This window comes from Rattus rattus, chromosome 1 (genome assembly GCF_011064425.1).
Source record: "Rattus rattus isolate New Zealand chromosome 1, Rrattus_CSIRO_v1, whole genome shotgun sequence".
Taxonomy (NCBI): Eukaryota; Metazoa; Chordata; class Mammalia; order Rodentia; family Muridae; genus Rattus; species Rattus rattus.
The window spans coordinates 21,626,283-21,642,436 of NC_046154.1; the positions used below are offsets into that span (position 1 = coordinate 21,626,283).

General features: G+C 45.8%; 1 protein-coding gene across 4 annotated transcripts in view; it reads left to right on the top strand.

The window, feature by feature from the left end:
• Positions 1-5,735: 5,735 nt before the first annotated feature.
• Positions 5,736-16,154, top strand: part of Kdm1a (lysine demethylase 1A) — a 54,677-nt gene continuing 44,258 nt past the window's right edge. For 2 of the 4 annotated variants that reach the window (XM_032895983.1, XM_032895989.1), the window contains exons 1-2: positions 5,736-6,255; positions 15,292-15,457. In XM_032895983.1, coding sequence (XP_032751874.1) covers positions 5,905-6,255; positions 15,292-15,457 — 517 coding nt within the window. In that variant the 5' untranslated portion in view covers positions 5,736-5,904. The remainder of the gene's footprint in view (positions 6,256-15,291; positions 15,458-16,154) is intronic. The other 2 variants (XM_032895966.1, XM_032895974.1) reach the window with 2 other exon arrangements.

The following is a 16,154-nucleotide window of genomic DNA, read 5'->3' on the forward strand; positions in this document are numbered from 1 at the left end:
TGAACTTCCATTAGCATAGTACCGCCCCAGCCAGACTGACGTCAGGTGCAAAACCCCACGCATGCGCAGTACTGTTGTTCACCACAGGAGGGCGCCAGATTCACCTCATTATCATACAGCTGCCCTGACAGGGGACAAGCCTGCGCATGCGCGGTAAGTTATTCACATTCGGACGGGGCTGGCTGTCGGCGCCATCTTTACTTCGCCGCGCCGCTCCCTACATCTCCCCCTTTTTTGTTTAATAAAATGACTGGTCTAGATCTGGGTGTCACGTCAACCTTGTCATTGCTCCTGTCTTAGGTCGTTCCTTACGATGACTCGGCCTTACCCGTCGCTGGGTCACCCTATCGCCACCGGGCCCCGTGTCTTAGGTTGGTCCGAGTTCGAGGAAAGTTGCCCGTCCCTGGATACAATGACCCCACATGACTGTGACAAAATGATCTAGGGCGAACTCTTAATCTTTCAAAGAGGCCAGCCATATATTGGGAGAAGCACCATTGTCAATGGCGGTCATAGCCTGTAAACAACCGCTTTTTGTGTCTGGCATGTTCCTTTTAAACGGCCAATAAGCCAGAGACGTACTCCGCATCCCAGGAGGACAATAGCTCCCCAGGCAAACATGCCCGCCCACTCCTTAAAAAAGGAGAAAGCATTGGTAACCCATGAGGTAAAGTCTTCAATTGTGATGGGGTCCAGCCTAGTGCTGTTGAGGACAGCAATCTGCATCAGCATTACCATTCCCAGTAGTAATAGTAGGGTTTGTAGTCTCATCTTCAGGAAGAGCAGAAGGTAATTTTCGAGTCAAGCGCTCAGGTACCCAAATTGGATTTTCTTGATTCTGCGGAAAAACACAAACAGCTCCCCTAGATCTCGAAATCACGGGATCTGGGCCACGCCATTCATCAGTTAAGACATCCTTCCACTTTACTTCTGCATTAGTTATAGGTGTAGTAGCAGCATGGCGATCCGCAGCAGAGCGGCCATGCACATCCAAAATTAAGAAATTTAGAGTAAAAAGAGCTAAAGAAAGTTGTTCTTTTGGTGTTCGGCCGCTGGCGATTCCCTCATTTTGTTTTTGTATAAGCTCTTTTAAGGTACAATGTGCTCTTTCCACAATTCCTTGACCCTGGGGATTGTATGGTAATCCTGTAGTATGACCGACCTGCATTGTCTGGCAAAATGTCTGAAAGGACTTTACTGTGTAGGTAGGCCCGTTGTCTGTCTTGAGACTATCAGGCTTTCCCCAGGCCGCCCATGCCTCTAAGCAATGACTAATGGCATTACGAGCCTTTTCACCAGTCATCAGAGTAGCGTGTATAATACCAGAACATGTATCAACAGAAACATGAGCATATTTTAAATTTCCAAATTGAGATATGTGTGTGACATCCATCTGCCAAAGTTTTAGCGGGATCAGACCACGAGGGTTAATCCCCACATGAGGAGGGTGGTGAAATTGAACACAATTCTGGCAACATAACACCACATCACGGGCTGTAGCTCTAGAGATTTTAAAGTTTTGTTGAAGAGTAAAGGCAGGAACATGAAACTTTTGATGAAATTCTCTAGCGAGATCAACCAGAGCAGCATGAAAAGTAAACTCTCTACGAGTACTAGCATCCACCAGGGCGTTATTACTGGTCATGGGACCAGGCAAATTAGTATGGGCTCGAATATGTTGTATGAAAAATTTATTTTTTCTGGCCCAAATCAATTTTTGTAATTCTAAAAGAATTTGACATACGGTACTAGTCGACCGAATTGGCCCTGCAATTTCAAGTGAGCGCACAGCATTAACTACATAAGCAGAGTCAGAAATTAAATTAAAAGAATCATGAAATCTTTTAAAAACTTCCAATACAATTTTACATTCTGTAATTTGGGGGGTGCCTGGACTGTATTGAATTAAGACTGGTTCTTGAGAATCAACCATATAGGCACCTACACCTGTTTTGGAGCCATCTGTATAAATATCTAACGCTCCAGACAAAGGCTCTGAGGCAGTGACCTTAGGAAAGATCACTGGATGTTCAATAAAAAATTGTAGCAAAGGATTCTTAGGATCGCCCTGCAGAGCCCCATATATTTGAGGGCCCTGGGGACGTGGGCCCCGTTGTCCGTTTTTTGGCTGTGCACCACCATATCCTGTCGATAGGGGTCGGCCATCCAAGTCCTTCACAGATCGACACTCATTTGCCCAGTGGTTTCCCTTCTTACACCGTGGACATAGTCCAGGCTGCTTGGGTCTATCGCTAATTCTCCCCTTACTCCTTTCAGGACACTGTCTTCGATAATGCCCTTTACGGCCACATTTGAAACAGGTATCCGTGGTGGCGGTTTTCCCTAACTGCATCACAGCTGCCGCTAGGCCAGCATTAGTCAATGGTCCTCCCAGTTCCCTGCAGACTTTCATCCAAATTTCTAAACCTTTATGTTTGTATGGGGTTATAGCAGTCCTACATTCTTTTGTACATTGCTCATACACCAGCTGCTTAATGAGAGGCATGGCTGTATCAGGGTCTCCGAAGATCTTGGTCGCGGTCTCTACCATACGGGCTACAAAGTCTGAAAACAGCTCCGTGGGCCCTTGCAGAACCTTGGTAAGGTTCCTGGAGACTGCGCCCCTATTAGGCAGTGCTTTCCATGCCTTGATGGCTATTTCATTAATTTGGCTATAAACTTGTTCTGGATAACCAGTCTGGTCCAGAGCGAATCTCCCTAGACCCAATAGCATGTCAGCGTCCCAATGTCTCTGAGGGTCTACTCCTGAGGCCAGATTAATGGCGGCCTGAGTATTAGCGTATTCAAAAAGATAAGATTTCCAATCTAAGTATTGACCTGAGGAGAGGCAGGCTTTAGCCAGACTTCCCCAATCCCCAGGGGTGAGGCAATACCTAGCAACAGCCTCAACTTGAGCCATAACAAAAGCTGCACTGACCCCATAGGTTCTGACTGATTCTGCCAATTGCTTCATAGTCTTAAAGTCAATGGGTTCGTGATATCTATGCCCGTTAGCTTCCAGAAACACTGGAAAACTTCATCCCATCTCTTTCCACACCTCTGGGCAAAAGGAAGCAGCCCCTGCTGGCTTCACCATGCTTTTATATTGAAGGTTATATGGAGGTGCTGTTGGTATAACTGCTTTCTTGTCTAGTCTCTCCCTCTCACACTGAGCAGCCTCTTCCTCAAGATCAGCCTCATCATCCTCACATCGTTTATCCTCTAAGCAGGCAGGGACCATTCGCCAAAGAGGTTTTGGTCCGGGCTTAAGCTTGCCCTCTGTGGCTTCTCTATCCCACACAAAGAAGAAAAGAAACAAAATTACAAGCCCTACCCACAAAGGATCAATTGGAAACAACATTGCCGTAGTTCCCAAACCTTTCCGCCTCTATACCAAGGCTTTTATCGTCTCTGCTTACCTCCAGAGAACTTTATTTATCTTACCTCCCTTATCCGGGAACTTTCCGACGTCCCTCGTCCTGAATCAGAAGAGTTCTGAGATCCATGAGGATGTCCTCAGTTCCTCCAATGGGCCACCACTTGTCGCGCCCACCTCGGCAGGCAAGGAAGACGCAACACAGTTGCATTCTTCTCAACAGCCTTTACTGCAGGACACCTTCATTCTTGACACAGGGAGGCGGCGGCGGCAGCAGCCAGCCCTAAGTGTTACAGCTCCAAGAATGTTACAGCTCCAAGTGTTACAGCTTCAAATGTTACCGTGCCAAGCGGCAAAGCTGCTCGCCTTATATACACAACAGTATGCTAATATTCTTTCAGGGATTGGTGGGGCACGAGTCACCCCACTGTCATCCCAGCTACTTGTCCTCCAGAGATTGGCACGGCATGAACTTCCATTAGCATAGTACCGCCCCAGCCAGGCTGACGTCAGGTGCAAAACCCCACACATGCGCAGTACTGTTGTTCACCACAGGAGGGCGCCAGATTCACCTCATTATCATACAGCTGCCCTGACAGGGGACAAGCCTGCGCATGAGCGGTAAGTTATTCACATTAGGACGGGGCTGGCTGTCGGCGCCATCTTTACTTGGCCGCGCCGCTCCCTACAATTTATGATGGAGGAGCAGGGCTTAGCACCAGCCTTCCTTCCATCGCCAACTCTTCCCTACATTGCTCTCTACATTCCCCACAAAGCCTGCTCCAGTCCCTCGATATAGACTTCTACCATAGTCGCTGACTTTGCTGATTGTGACCATGAGAACATACTTCACACATGGGACATACATGGTACTGTGAATGCGGTTTTTTTCTTCTTGCATACCGTTTTTGTTTGTTGGCTTGTTTTTCGAAATAAAGTTTCTCAGGGTAGCCCTGGCCATCCTGGAACTTGCTCTGTAGACCAGGGTGGCCTCAAACTCAGAGCCTGCCTCTGCCTCCCATGTGCTTGGGATTAAAGGCATGCACAATTACCTTCACGCTTTTTAAAGGTTTGTTTTGTTCACAGAGTTCAGTGAATTTTGGTGGATACTGGCAACCCTGTATCACCGAAATCACAGTATGGAATTTCCTCCGGCAACCTTCCTCCTGCTGTTTTTTGCAGTCAACTTCACCACCTTGGAAGAATTAAACAAACAAAGAAGCAAACAAGCAAAACCCTGTAACAGGGCCCCAGATCTTAGTAGGCTGAAAGACCTTAGCATGACTAACTCAATGGTGGATGTACCATTCGAGCTGTAAAACTCAGCACATAGACAGCACCACCTGCCAAAACTAAAACAAAGACCTAATCCATCAAAGCCCACAGCTCTGGAAAATGTTCTAATCTTGCTTTTTGGCTTCTGTGGTTCTGCTTCTGGTTAACTGTTCTTGTTAACTCAAGTATGTCAACCCAGGACATGGTTTTGTTTTGTTTTGTTTTGTTTTGTTTTGTTTTTGTGCGTAAAATCTCTCCCTGAGAAAGGCTCCAGGCTGCATTGAAATCTTAAGCACCCAGTGTAGTTACCAGCCAGCTAATAAAGACTTTCTATTGGCCTAAACCCATGTCCGAGCATTCTTCTCTGACGAATAACGCCCCTCCCCCAACATCCTATACATCTCAACATCTCATGAATAAACCCCCACATTCTCCAACATTAGAAAGAACTGACCTACGTTGAAGAAGTGTTATGTGCCTGGAGAGATGGGGGATGAAGGAGGCATGGCAGTGGGCATGAATGTAGGCGGTGTGCCGCCCCAAGAAAGAAAATAAGCAAGGCTTGGCGACAAGAGCGAGTTTACTTTGACTCAAACCAGAATTTCCTCAATTCTATTTTATTACCGTGGAAAGTCGTGTACTCTTTATTTTCACACAGTCCAAGAAGGACAGCTATGAAGTTAGTTTCCCTAACTCAACTCTGGGGATAACTCGGGGTCGTATACATTCTGGGCAAGTGCTCTAAAGATTGAGGTACATAGCACAGGATAATTAAGTGGTCATTAATTTAGTCGTACTTCAACCTTTGTCCCGCAGTAAGAATTAATTATTACTACTATTATTACTTCAACGGTATTAGTTGAAGTGAATGGTGTATGGGTAAATGCGGGAGTGACTCTTGAGAGTCCTTGTTGGACATGATCCTGGGAGGTGCAGCCGAGCTCAGAATCCGGTCAAAGGGATGTGCTAGGGCGGACTCCCAATCGCAGGGGGGCGCTCTAGATCAGCCTCGCGCTCGATGCTGAGGCTCCGCTCTAGCCTCCGGGACGCTGCTCTATGGTCTTGAACAGGGGGACAAGCTGCTGCTTTTTGTCCTGACGCGGCGGGAGCGCGCAGGGCGCGTGCGCACGCGGAGGTGTTCGGCTTCGCGCGGACCGTGTGGGGTTCGGAGCGGAGAGGCGAGAGGCGGCTGCGGACCCACGGAGCGGCAGACCGAGCGGCCCCTGCGGCCCGCGGCGGCCAGGCGGCCCGAGATGTTGTCTGGGAAGAAGGCGGCGGCAGCGGCAGCGGCGGCGGCGGCAGCAGCGGCTGGGACAGAGGCCGGGCCCGGGGCGGCGGGCGGCGCCGAGAACGGCTCTGAGGTGGCCGCGCCGCCCGCGGGCCTGGCGGGCCCCGCCGACATTGCTACGGGGGCGGCGGGCGAGCGCACTCCCCGAAAGAAGGAGCCTCCGCGGGCCTCGCCGCCCGGAGGCCTGGCCGAGCCGCCTGGGTCCGCCGGGCCTCAGGCGGGGCCCACAGCCGGGCCCGGCTCCGCTACACCCATGGAGACAGGAATAGCCGAGACCCCGGAGGGCCGACGGACCAGCCGACGCAAGCGGGCGAAGGTGAGACCCGGGTTCAGGCTCTGGTCCCGGGGACCCGGGTGGGAGTGGGGGCGGGGTAAGGGAGGCCCGGCCTTTGTGCGGGGACCCGGGGTATCGGTCACAGGAGGGTGTGACCGTGATCCTCTGACTGGGAAAGATGGCTTCCCGACGCGTTTGTCTACCTGTGTGGCTGGTGTGTGCGGACGTCGGGCGCACGGGGGAGATGAGTGTGATGCTCTAGAGTCAAGCTTCATGAAAAGGAAGAGACCTCTCTTTCCCTTTTCTCTTCTTTTCTTTTCTTTTCTTTTCCTTTCTTTTCTTTTTCAAGGTTTTGCTGTACGCCAAGTACGTGTAGACTCCCCCCCCCCCTTTTTTTTTTAAACAATCATTTATTGTGTGTCTGCGAGTTGAGGTACGGACAGCTCGCCCAAGTCCGTCCTAGTCTTTCCACCACGCTAAGGATCGAACTAAGGTTGTCAGGCCTGGCAGCCAGCGGGATCGTGGGCCCCGAGTAGATTTTTACAAATGTGGAAGCGGATGAAGAGTATCAGTTTGGTCACGGTGCTAATATAAAGATAAAGATTTGGCATCAGATCCAACACTATACACAGATAACCTCTGTCTCACACCTCAGTATACCAGATGGTGCATTTGGCACCGGGCCAGCGCTTTTCGTTTTCGAAAACCACTGGTATTGTTAATAACCTCACTTTAAGAATGAATAAAGTGAGGTTTAGTTTCAAAGTTTGGTGTTTTGACAAGGTGTCAGTCGTTACTGAAACAAAAAACAAAACAAAACAACAACAAAAAAAAAGCCCTCATACAGTAACATCGCCAAGCAGTGGTGCGGCTTTATTGCACAGCATTGGCTTTTCCCAGAGATTCTCAATCTGGAAATAAGAGATATGTATGGATGGGTATGTAATGCATACAAGAAGTAGTCTAAGGATGTGACTGGATGGCACAGGAGTTGCCAAGGATTGAGAACCAGCGTTTCTGCCCCTAGCACCTCAAGATAAATACAAATGTTGGGTAAAGTGTGACTTAGGTAACTTTTTGTACACTGTTCTCTCCTGCTGTGCTGGGGAGTTGAACCTTTTGTGTGGTAGACAGGTTCTCTACCACTGTACTGTATCACCAGTTCTTGGTATTTTGAAACTAAGTTGCCAGGTTGGCCCTGAATTTATCTTGTGACTGAGACAGGGCTTGAACTTGTAATGCTCCTGGGTCAACCTTCCGAGTCACTGGGGTTCTAGGCCTGTCTCACTAGGCGTGGCTTGTTTTGGTTTTGATTAACAAACATTTTGTTATGTTGCTCAGTTAGATCTCAAATTCCTGTGCTCAACTTATAGTGCCCCCTAGGCTTCCAGAGTGGTCACTGCACTGTGCAGGCTGCTGGGTATCGTTTTTTTTTTGCAAGTCGGTCCAGAGAGCCTCCGCTTCCTGCTTGAGAACTTCATACTCACTGCTCATTAAAATGAATTTGGAGGAAAGGTGTTTTTTGTTTTTTTTTTGTTTTGTTTTGTTTTTTGTGGGCTTTTATCAGACATGCATTAGGAAGGTGGGGTATTGGGATATAGATGGAGAGGGAGGGACAAGGGAGGGTCAACCAGAACTAATTATGTGTGAAAATGCCATAAAGAAACCTGCCAAACATGTTTTTAAAACTCACAAAACTAGAATCCTCTTTTAAACTTCTGAAGAAAGTGCATGTGGGACCGCAAAAAACACACAGTGACACCCTACCCCCAAGATAATTTGAATACATTTCAATCTGCCTGCATTAGTTTTTTTTTTGTTTGTTTGTTTTGTTTTGGTTTTTGGTTTTTTTTTTAAAGATTTATTTATTTTATGTATGTGAGTACACTGTTGCTGTCTTCAGACACACCAGAAGAGGGTATCAGATCTTATTACAGATGGTTGTGAGCCACTATGTGGTTACTGGGAATTGAACTCAGAACCTCTGGAAGAGCAGCCACTGCTCTCAACCACCGAGCCATCTGTCCAACCCCACCCCCTTTTGGTTTTAAAAAGGCATTAAAAAAGCACAGAGGTTGACTTCAACCCTTGGACATGAAAGAAGGCAGAATCCAGTAGGATTCCATTTTATCAAGTCATGACCAGAAACTGAGATAATTTAAAACACATTTGAGGTCTGGAGAGATGTCTCAGAAGCTAAGATTGCTGTCTGCTCTCTCAGAGGTCCTGAGTTCAATTCCTAGCAACCACTTGGTGGCACAGAACCATTTAGAATGAGGTCTGGTGCCCTCTTCTGGTGTGCAAGCATACATGCAGGCAGAATACTGTACATAATGGATGAATGGATGAATAATCTTTAAAACAAAACAGATTTGAGATAATTAATTTGCCGGTGTTGCTTTTAAATTATGTATTCATAAGATAAAAATAGCACCACAGTCAGTTTAGAACATTTCACTGTTTCCCAGAGACACCTGTATTCTAGTTGTCTTTTCTCATCTCCCTACCTGCAGCCCCTGGCAATCACTGGTCTACTGTCTGACTATCTGGAGTTACCTCTTCTGAATATTCTGTATGCAGCCTCAGTATATGTGGACCTTTGATTTTGTCTCATTTGATGGACTTTTTTGGGAGTCTCACTTCTTTTGCTGTTATGTATAATGTAGTTATGAACAGTAATGTACAGCATGCAAGCATACACTTTCAAGTCTCTTATAATACTGTAGAGGAATTTTAATCCAGCAACATGGCTGCTTTGGGAAGGGATCAGAGCCAAAGACCTACTAGTACACATCTCAAATCCCAAACAATGTAGGTAAAGTGACAAATCAGACTTGAGAATGAGTCAGGGATAGGATACGTCTAACTCTCACCAGAACCGCAGAGAAAAGAGTGGCAACTTAAGAGAGCAGCATAGAGAGGGAGAGGGAGAAAGGCAGTCTCACAGAGACAGTTGCAGGTGAAGGCAGATGAGCCAGAGCAGGAGAAGGAGCCAGAAGATTAGGACAGATTGCCAGAGTTAGTTTGAGGCTAAGCAGAGCAATTTAGTGAGAAGCTGAGAAGCCAGTTTGAACCAGCCAGCCTGGAGAGGAGTTTGGGCAGAACAGCTGAATGCAGCCAGAGCTCAGTGTGAGCTAGAAAGGGTGAGCTTATTCAGCAGTAAGCCTCTGAGACACAATTACATCTGAGAAAATAAAATTTACTTTTGCATAATACCTGGATTATAATGGGTGAGTCACATGTGAATTCTGCTTTTCTTTTGTGAGGAATTGTTACCAAATGCTTTTCTAAAGTAGCAGCTAGAGTTTCACCTTTTCATTTGCAATGTGTGTGGGTTCTGTTTCTCCAGATCTTTGTACTTAGCATTGTCTGTCTTTTTATAGCCGTCTTTGTGAAATGCTATTTCATTGTAGTTCGATGTTCATTTTTTTAATGGCTGATGATGTTGAACATGGTTTTTGTTTTTGTTTTCTACATTTGTATGTAAGATAGCTATTAAAAAAGTTTGTAGTTTTTTTAAAGGACAACCCAAGCTGGTCTTAAACTTACTGTGTACTTGAGGATGACCTTAGGTTTCTAATCACTTGCATCCACCTTTTGTTTTTTTTGACAGAGGATTTGGGTTTCTTTGTGGAACAGCCCTTGCTGTATTGGAACTCAGATTTGTAAACTAGGCTAGCCTTAAACTCAACAGAGATCTACCTGCCTTTGCCCGTGTGCTGGGACTAAACATCACATTCAGCTCTGCATCCACTTCTTAATTGCAGTGTGTCATTTGTACACATTTATATCCAGCTCTGGGGATCAAACCCAAGGCATCCTGTGTAGTAGGCAGGCTCTATACTAGGTGAGCTGTATCCCCATCTCTACCTAGTCGTATTCTTGGCTCAGATTTTTAAAAAATAGGTTTAAAAGAGTGTTTTAAAGTAAGATTTTTAAAAGGATTTATTATATGTAAGTACACTGTAGCTGTCTTCAGACACATCATAAGAGGGCATCAGAACCCATTATAGATGGTTGTGAGCCACTATGTGGTTGCTGGGATTTGAACTCAGGACCTCTGGAAGAGCAGTCAATGTTCTTTAACTGCTGAGACACCTCTCCAGCCCAAGATTTATTTATTTATTTTTTAAAGATTTATTTGTTTTTATATAAGTACACTGTACACTGTCATCATCTTAAGACACCAGAAGAGGGCATCGGATCCCATTACAGATGGTTGTGAGCCACCATGTGGTTGCTGGGAATTGAACTCAGGACCTCTGGAAGAGCAGTCAGTGCTCTTAACCACTGAGCCAACTCTCCAGCCCCCAAGATTTATTTTTTATTCTAGTTTCAAAACTTTTAAACTTTAATCAGTTCCAGTGTATGTATTTGGCTTATTCTGTTACTCCCAGGATTGCATCTAAGGAATATTTTTCTGGTTCCATTGTTGTGTTTTTCTATCATGCCACTAACACTGTTCTGGTTACTGTGTTTTTATATAAGATTTTGAAACCAAGATGTGTGAACTCTTCAACTCTCTGTTGAAGATCATGTTGATTGATCTTTTTTATAGGAATTATATAACTACTTTATTCTTTTTAAAAAAACCACAAACAATGTTTTGGGGGTAGTTTGTTAGGGCGCCTATGTATACATGTGTGCATGCCAGTACATGTGTATATACGTATGTGTTTATGTTTGTATAGAGCCAGAGATTAACAGCAGGTGCCTTTCTCAATTATTTCTCCATTTTTTTTTTTTTTTTTTTTGTGGGTGCAGCGAACTTTATTGATGGTATTCAAGAGAGAAGGGAGGGCTCCCTAGGCCCCTCCTGTTGTTATGGGGTCTGGGATGGAATTGTGAGGGAGATGATCAGTGTTGGGGGCTGAGTTGGGATGGGGGACTCCTCAGCAACTGAGGGCCTCTTTCTTGCTCTCAGTATCCTTGCTGGGCTGGGTGGTCCAGGGTTTCTTACTCCTTGGAGGCCATGTAGGCCATGAGGTCCACCACCCTGTTGCTGTAGCCGTATTCATTGTCATACCAGGAAATGAGCTTTACAAAGTTGTCATTGAGAGCAATGCCAGCCCTAGCATCAAAGGTGGAAGAGTGAGAGTTGCTGTTGAAGTTGCAGGAGACAACCTGGTCTTCAGTGTAACCCAGGATGCCCTTTAGTGGGCCCTCGGACGCCTGCTTCACCACCTTCTTAATGTCATCATACTTGGCAGATTTCTCTAGGCGGCATGTCAGATCCACAATGGATACATTGTGGGTAGGAACACAGAAGGCCATGCCAGTGAGCTTCCTGTTCAACTCTGGGATGACCTTGCCCACAGCCTTGGCAGCACCAGTGGATGCAGGGATGATGTTCTGGGCTGCCCCATGGCCATCATGCCACAGCTTTCCAGAGGGGCCATCTTCTGAGTGGCAGTGATAGCATGGACTGTGGTCATGAGCCTTCCACGATGCCAAAGTTGTCATGGATGACCTTGGCCAGGGGGCTAAGCAGTTGGTGGTGCAGGATGCATTGCTGACAATCTTGAGGGAGTTGTCATATTTCTCATCACACCCATCACAAACATGGGGGCATCGGCTGAAGGGGCGGAGATGATGACCCTTTTGGCCCCACCCTTCAGGTGAGCCCCAGCCTTCTCCATGGTGGTGAAGACACCAGTAGACTCCACGACATACTCAGCACCAGCGTCACCCCATTTGATATTAGGGGGGATCTCCCTCCTGGAAGATGGTGATGGGCTTCCCATTGATGACAAGCTTCCCATTCTCAGCCTTGACTGTGCCGTTGAACTTGCCATGAGTAGAGTCACACTGGAACATGTAGACCATGTAGTTGAGGTCAATGAAGGGGTCATTGATGGCAACCATGTCCATTTTGCTAGAAGAGAAGGCAGCCCTGGTAACCAGGTGCCCAATATGGCCAAATCCGTTCACACCGACCTTCACCATCTTGTCTATGAGATGAGGCTGGCACTGCACAAGAGGATGCGGCTGTCTCTGGAGCAGGGAGGAGCAGAGAGCTCCAAATCATTTTTTAATACAGGATCTTTCTTTGAGCCTGGAGCTCCCTGGTGACAGCAAACTCAGGGATTCTCTAGTTTCTGAGTTTTACTGACTTCTCAGTCTCAGCACAGGGAGTTTTGTTGGAACTATTGAATCTGTTGGTCAGCTGGGGGAATTCTATAAGATTGGTGCCTTTGTAATTCTCTTGTGTTTAATTCTTTTTTTCCATCTTGATTTGCCCTTTTGTTGTTTGGTGTATGCTATCTATGTGTGTGTGTGCTTAAGTTTGTGTGCATGTGGAAGCCGGGTTGATATGGAGTGTCTTCTGTAATCGCTTTGTACTTTATTTTCTGAACCCCAAACTTCTTGCATTTTTGATTTTGCATGTCTGTCTAGTGAGCTTACTCCAAGAATCCCCTATATCTCTTGAGCACTGGGACTGCATGTCGACCTTCATTCTTGGCCCCCTTTTCTGTGGGTGCTGGGGATTCTGGTCTTAATTTCCATCTGTTTTGTTTGTACTTTTATCCCAGGAGTCATTTCCCAACTCTGTGATCAGCTCCTAAACTTTCAAAAGAAACATGAGATAAGTGTTTATTTGGGGGACAATTAGAAGCAAGGATGTGGAGCTAGAGAGATGGCTCAGTGGTTAATAGCACTGGCTCTTCTCCCAGAGGACTAGTACCCAATGGTGACTCACAATCTGTCTGTAACTCCAGTGCAGGGGACCCAGTGCCCTCTTCTGTCCTATGTGAACAGTACATGCATATGGTGCACAAAAATACTTGGAACCAAAATAAGTTAAAACAAAAAAATGTAGCAGCAGGAGAGAGGTGGGGAGTCATGCCTCAAAGCCAGACTTGGAGCTAGTGTGAACTGTAACTTCAGTAGAATGGTGTACATCCATTTAAGAAATAAAAGGCAAGCTGACGGATGTGGGTCCCACTGGCCAGCATTGTGGGGAAAAAGAGACAGGAAGCTATTAGAAGTTTATTGGCTGTTAGCCAAGTGTCAGGTCCAGTAAGAGGCCCTGTATCTAGGGAATAAAGCAGAGAGTAATAGAACAGGACACCCAGTTTCCTCCTTTGGCCTTAGAATGTGCAAGAAAGAGTGCTTAATTAACACCTGTGTATATACAGCACACAGAAAAGTTCTTAAAAAGGAAGCTGAGGTCACTGCTGTTGGGGGTGGTTTTGGGGGATCTGCTTGGGGTTTAATAAGATGCAGAGACATTTATATAGTATAAAGTTGTTGGCTTTTTACTGGGGCAGACTCTTAGCTACAATCTTTTCTGCCATTGCATCCCCACTAAGTTACTTTTTTAAAAAATTTTAATTATTTACATTCCAGTCATTGCTCCCCTCTCCCATTCCTCCTTCCCACAATTCCTCATCCCATTCCTCCTCCCCCTTGCCTCTGAGAGGGTGCTCTTCCCTGGGATCTCAAGTCTTTCAAGGATTAAGCGCATCTTCTCCCACTGAGGCCAGACTGGACAGACCTCTGCTGTATATGCTTCAGGTTGGTGGCTGAGTCTTTGGGAGCTTCCTATGGTCTGGGTTAGTTGAGACTGCTAGTCTTCCTAAGGGGTCACCCTCCCCTTCAGCTTCTTCAATCCTTCCCCTAATTCAAGCATAGGGATCCCCGATTTCAGTCCAGTGGTTGGTGTAAGTATCTGCTTTTATCTCAGCTGCTGGTAGGACTTCCCCGGGGGGCAGCCATGGCATCAGTAAGTGTCAGGCCTAACTCCCTGCAGTTCTTTTTAGACAGGAACAATTGTAGATCAGAAAATTTGACTGTATATTAGTGACTCAGTCCCTCCACTTGAGGCCTTGTCATACTTACTGGAGGTGGGACTCTTGTGTTCCCTCTCCTCAAGGGAGATTGGAGAATTTTGACTAAGGTCACCTCATTTAGTCCTGAGAATCTCTAAGTTACTCTTACCTCTTAAACTCCCTGCGTCACTCCCTCTGTGCTCTGGCTCCTCTTGCCCAGTCATCTGATTCTTCCCTCCCTCAGCTCTTTATTCTCCAAAAAGCCACATTCCAGTCTGAACTAGTCAGCAGCCGGACAACTCCAGAGCCATCTCTTTGGGTTGCCCTTTGGCTGTGTTGGGGCTGCTTATATGACCTTCATGGCCTCAGAAAGCCTCAGAATCAGGGGAGGAAGAACAAGTATTTACATACAGAAAGCTGGTAATGGGCTGTTGAGAGGGCTGTTGAGCTGGTAATGGGCTGTTGCTAGCCCTGGGCTCTCTACCCTGGCATAGTAATTAATAATTAAAAACACAGGGATACACTACAAGCCATTTGATACTGTGTGTGAGGAATGGTCATCCCAACACTGTAGACAGGCTTTGCTTTAAGAGCTTTGAGGTATATATAACAATGCTTTATTGCCTGAAAATTGTCCCTCTTTTAAAAATAGCATGAAATTATAATCAAAATTAGTTTGAAGTTTTATAAAGGTGTTACTGAGGATGTCGGTTAAAAGGCCTGGGTCCTTGCAGGTCTAACAAGCTAGGCTGGGCCATCAGTATGCCAATTAGAAAGACAAATAATAGCAAAAAGCAGAAAAAGGCTATCCAGCGTGGTTGTATCCAGTGTGGTTGCAGTGGGAATAGAAACTGATGCCTGCACTAAACTCTCAGTCCATGGCACTGTAAGACCAGAGCCGTGGAATTGTCTGCGTAGCTCAGGTTGGTTAACTTACGTCACCTGGGTGCTGGAATTACAGGAATGAGCCACTAGTTAACTGTATTTTTGGATGAGGGCCATAATTACTCTCAGTATGTGAGCATGATAATATACACACTGAAAAAACCTACAGGAGGAGCTCTTGAGCCAGAGATGTACCAGTCTTAGGATGTAAAGGTTACAGATTGGGCTAAACCTGAACTGACACTGTGTCCTTTCTTGGGACTTTTTGTCTTTAGTAACTATGACAGATTGGCTTGATCATTGTTATTCCTTTAGAGTTTGAAGTTTGAAAGCAATTAATTGAGCCATTGATGATTCCAAATAGAACCCATGATTGAGATTGTCATTGTATTTGTTTTTTTCTGGTATAATCTCCATGTAGGTAGAATACAGAGAAATGGATGAAAGCTTGGCCAACCTCTCAGAAGATGAATATTATTCAGAAGAAGAAAGAAATGCCAAAGCAGAGAAGGAGAAGAAGCTTCCCCCGCCACCTCCTCAAGCCCCACCTGAGGAGGAAAATGAAAGTGAGCCCGAGGAGCCGTCTGGTGAGTTATAATGACCAGCCATAGTTTGTGTTATCAGAGAGAAGAGTCAGTTGTTTTGTTCTTACCTTGCAGTGTTATTGACGTCTTCATCTGGGGCTCTTTGCTGTGTCTGTTTATTTGTTTATATACATGTGTGTGTACACATGTATAAATAGTCTGCTGACCATCTTTGTTTTTGTCTGAAGGAAGTAAAGGATGGTGACAGGTAATAGCAGTGGAAGTTGGTTAGGCTTAGGAGGAAATAAATGGTTAGAGAAAACAAAGAATGTCAGATCCACAGAACCAGTCAGTCCTGCTTGTCCGACGACAACTTGAATTTACAGCTTAAAGTTTTGGGGTTTTTTTTACTGTTGTTTTTGTTTTTATTTACACATACTCATTAGTAAAAACTTTTTCCTGGTAAACATATATAAAAAACATTCTGAAATTAAAAGCATTTGGCTTAACATCCTGTAATTTTAGTTATAGGGTCTTCTAATCAAAGAACTAGTATAAGGAAAGACTATGGGGCAGGGGAGATGTTCAGTCAAATGTTTGTTGTGCAAATCACAAGGACCCAAGTTCATTCCTAACACCTGTGTGAAAGCTGAGTGTGGTAGCATGAGCCTGTGACCTCGCTGCCGAGGATGCAGAGACACGATTAATGCTGAGCTTTGATGGACAGACTGTCTCAAAAAATAGTGATTGAGGAAGATAG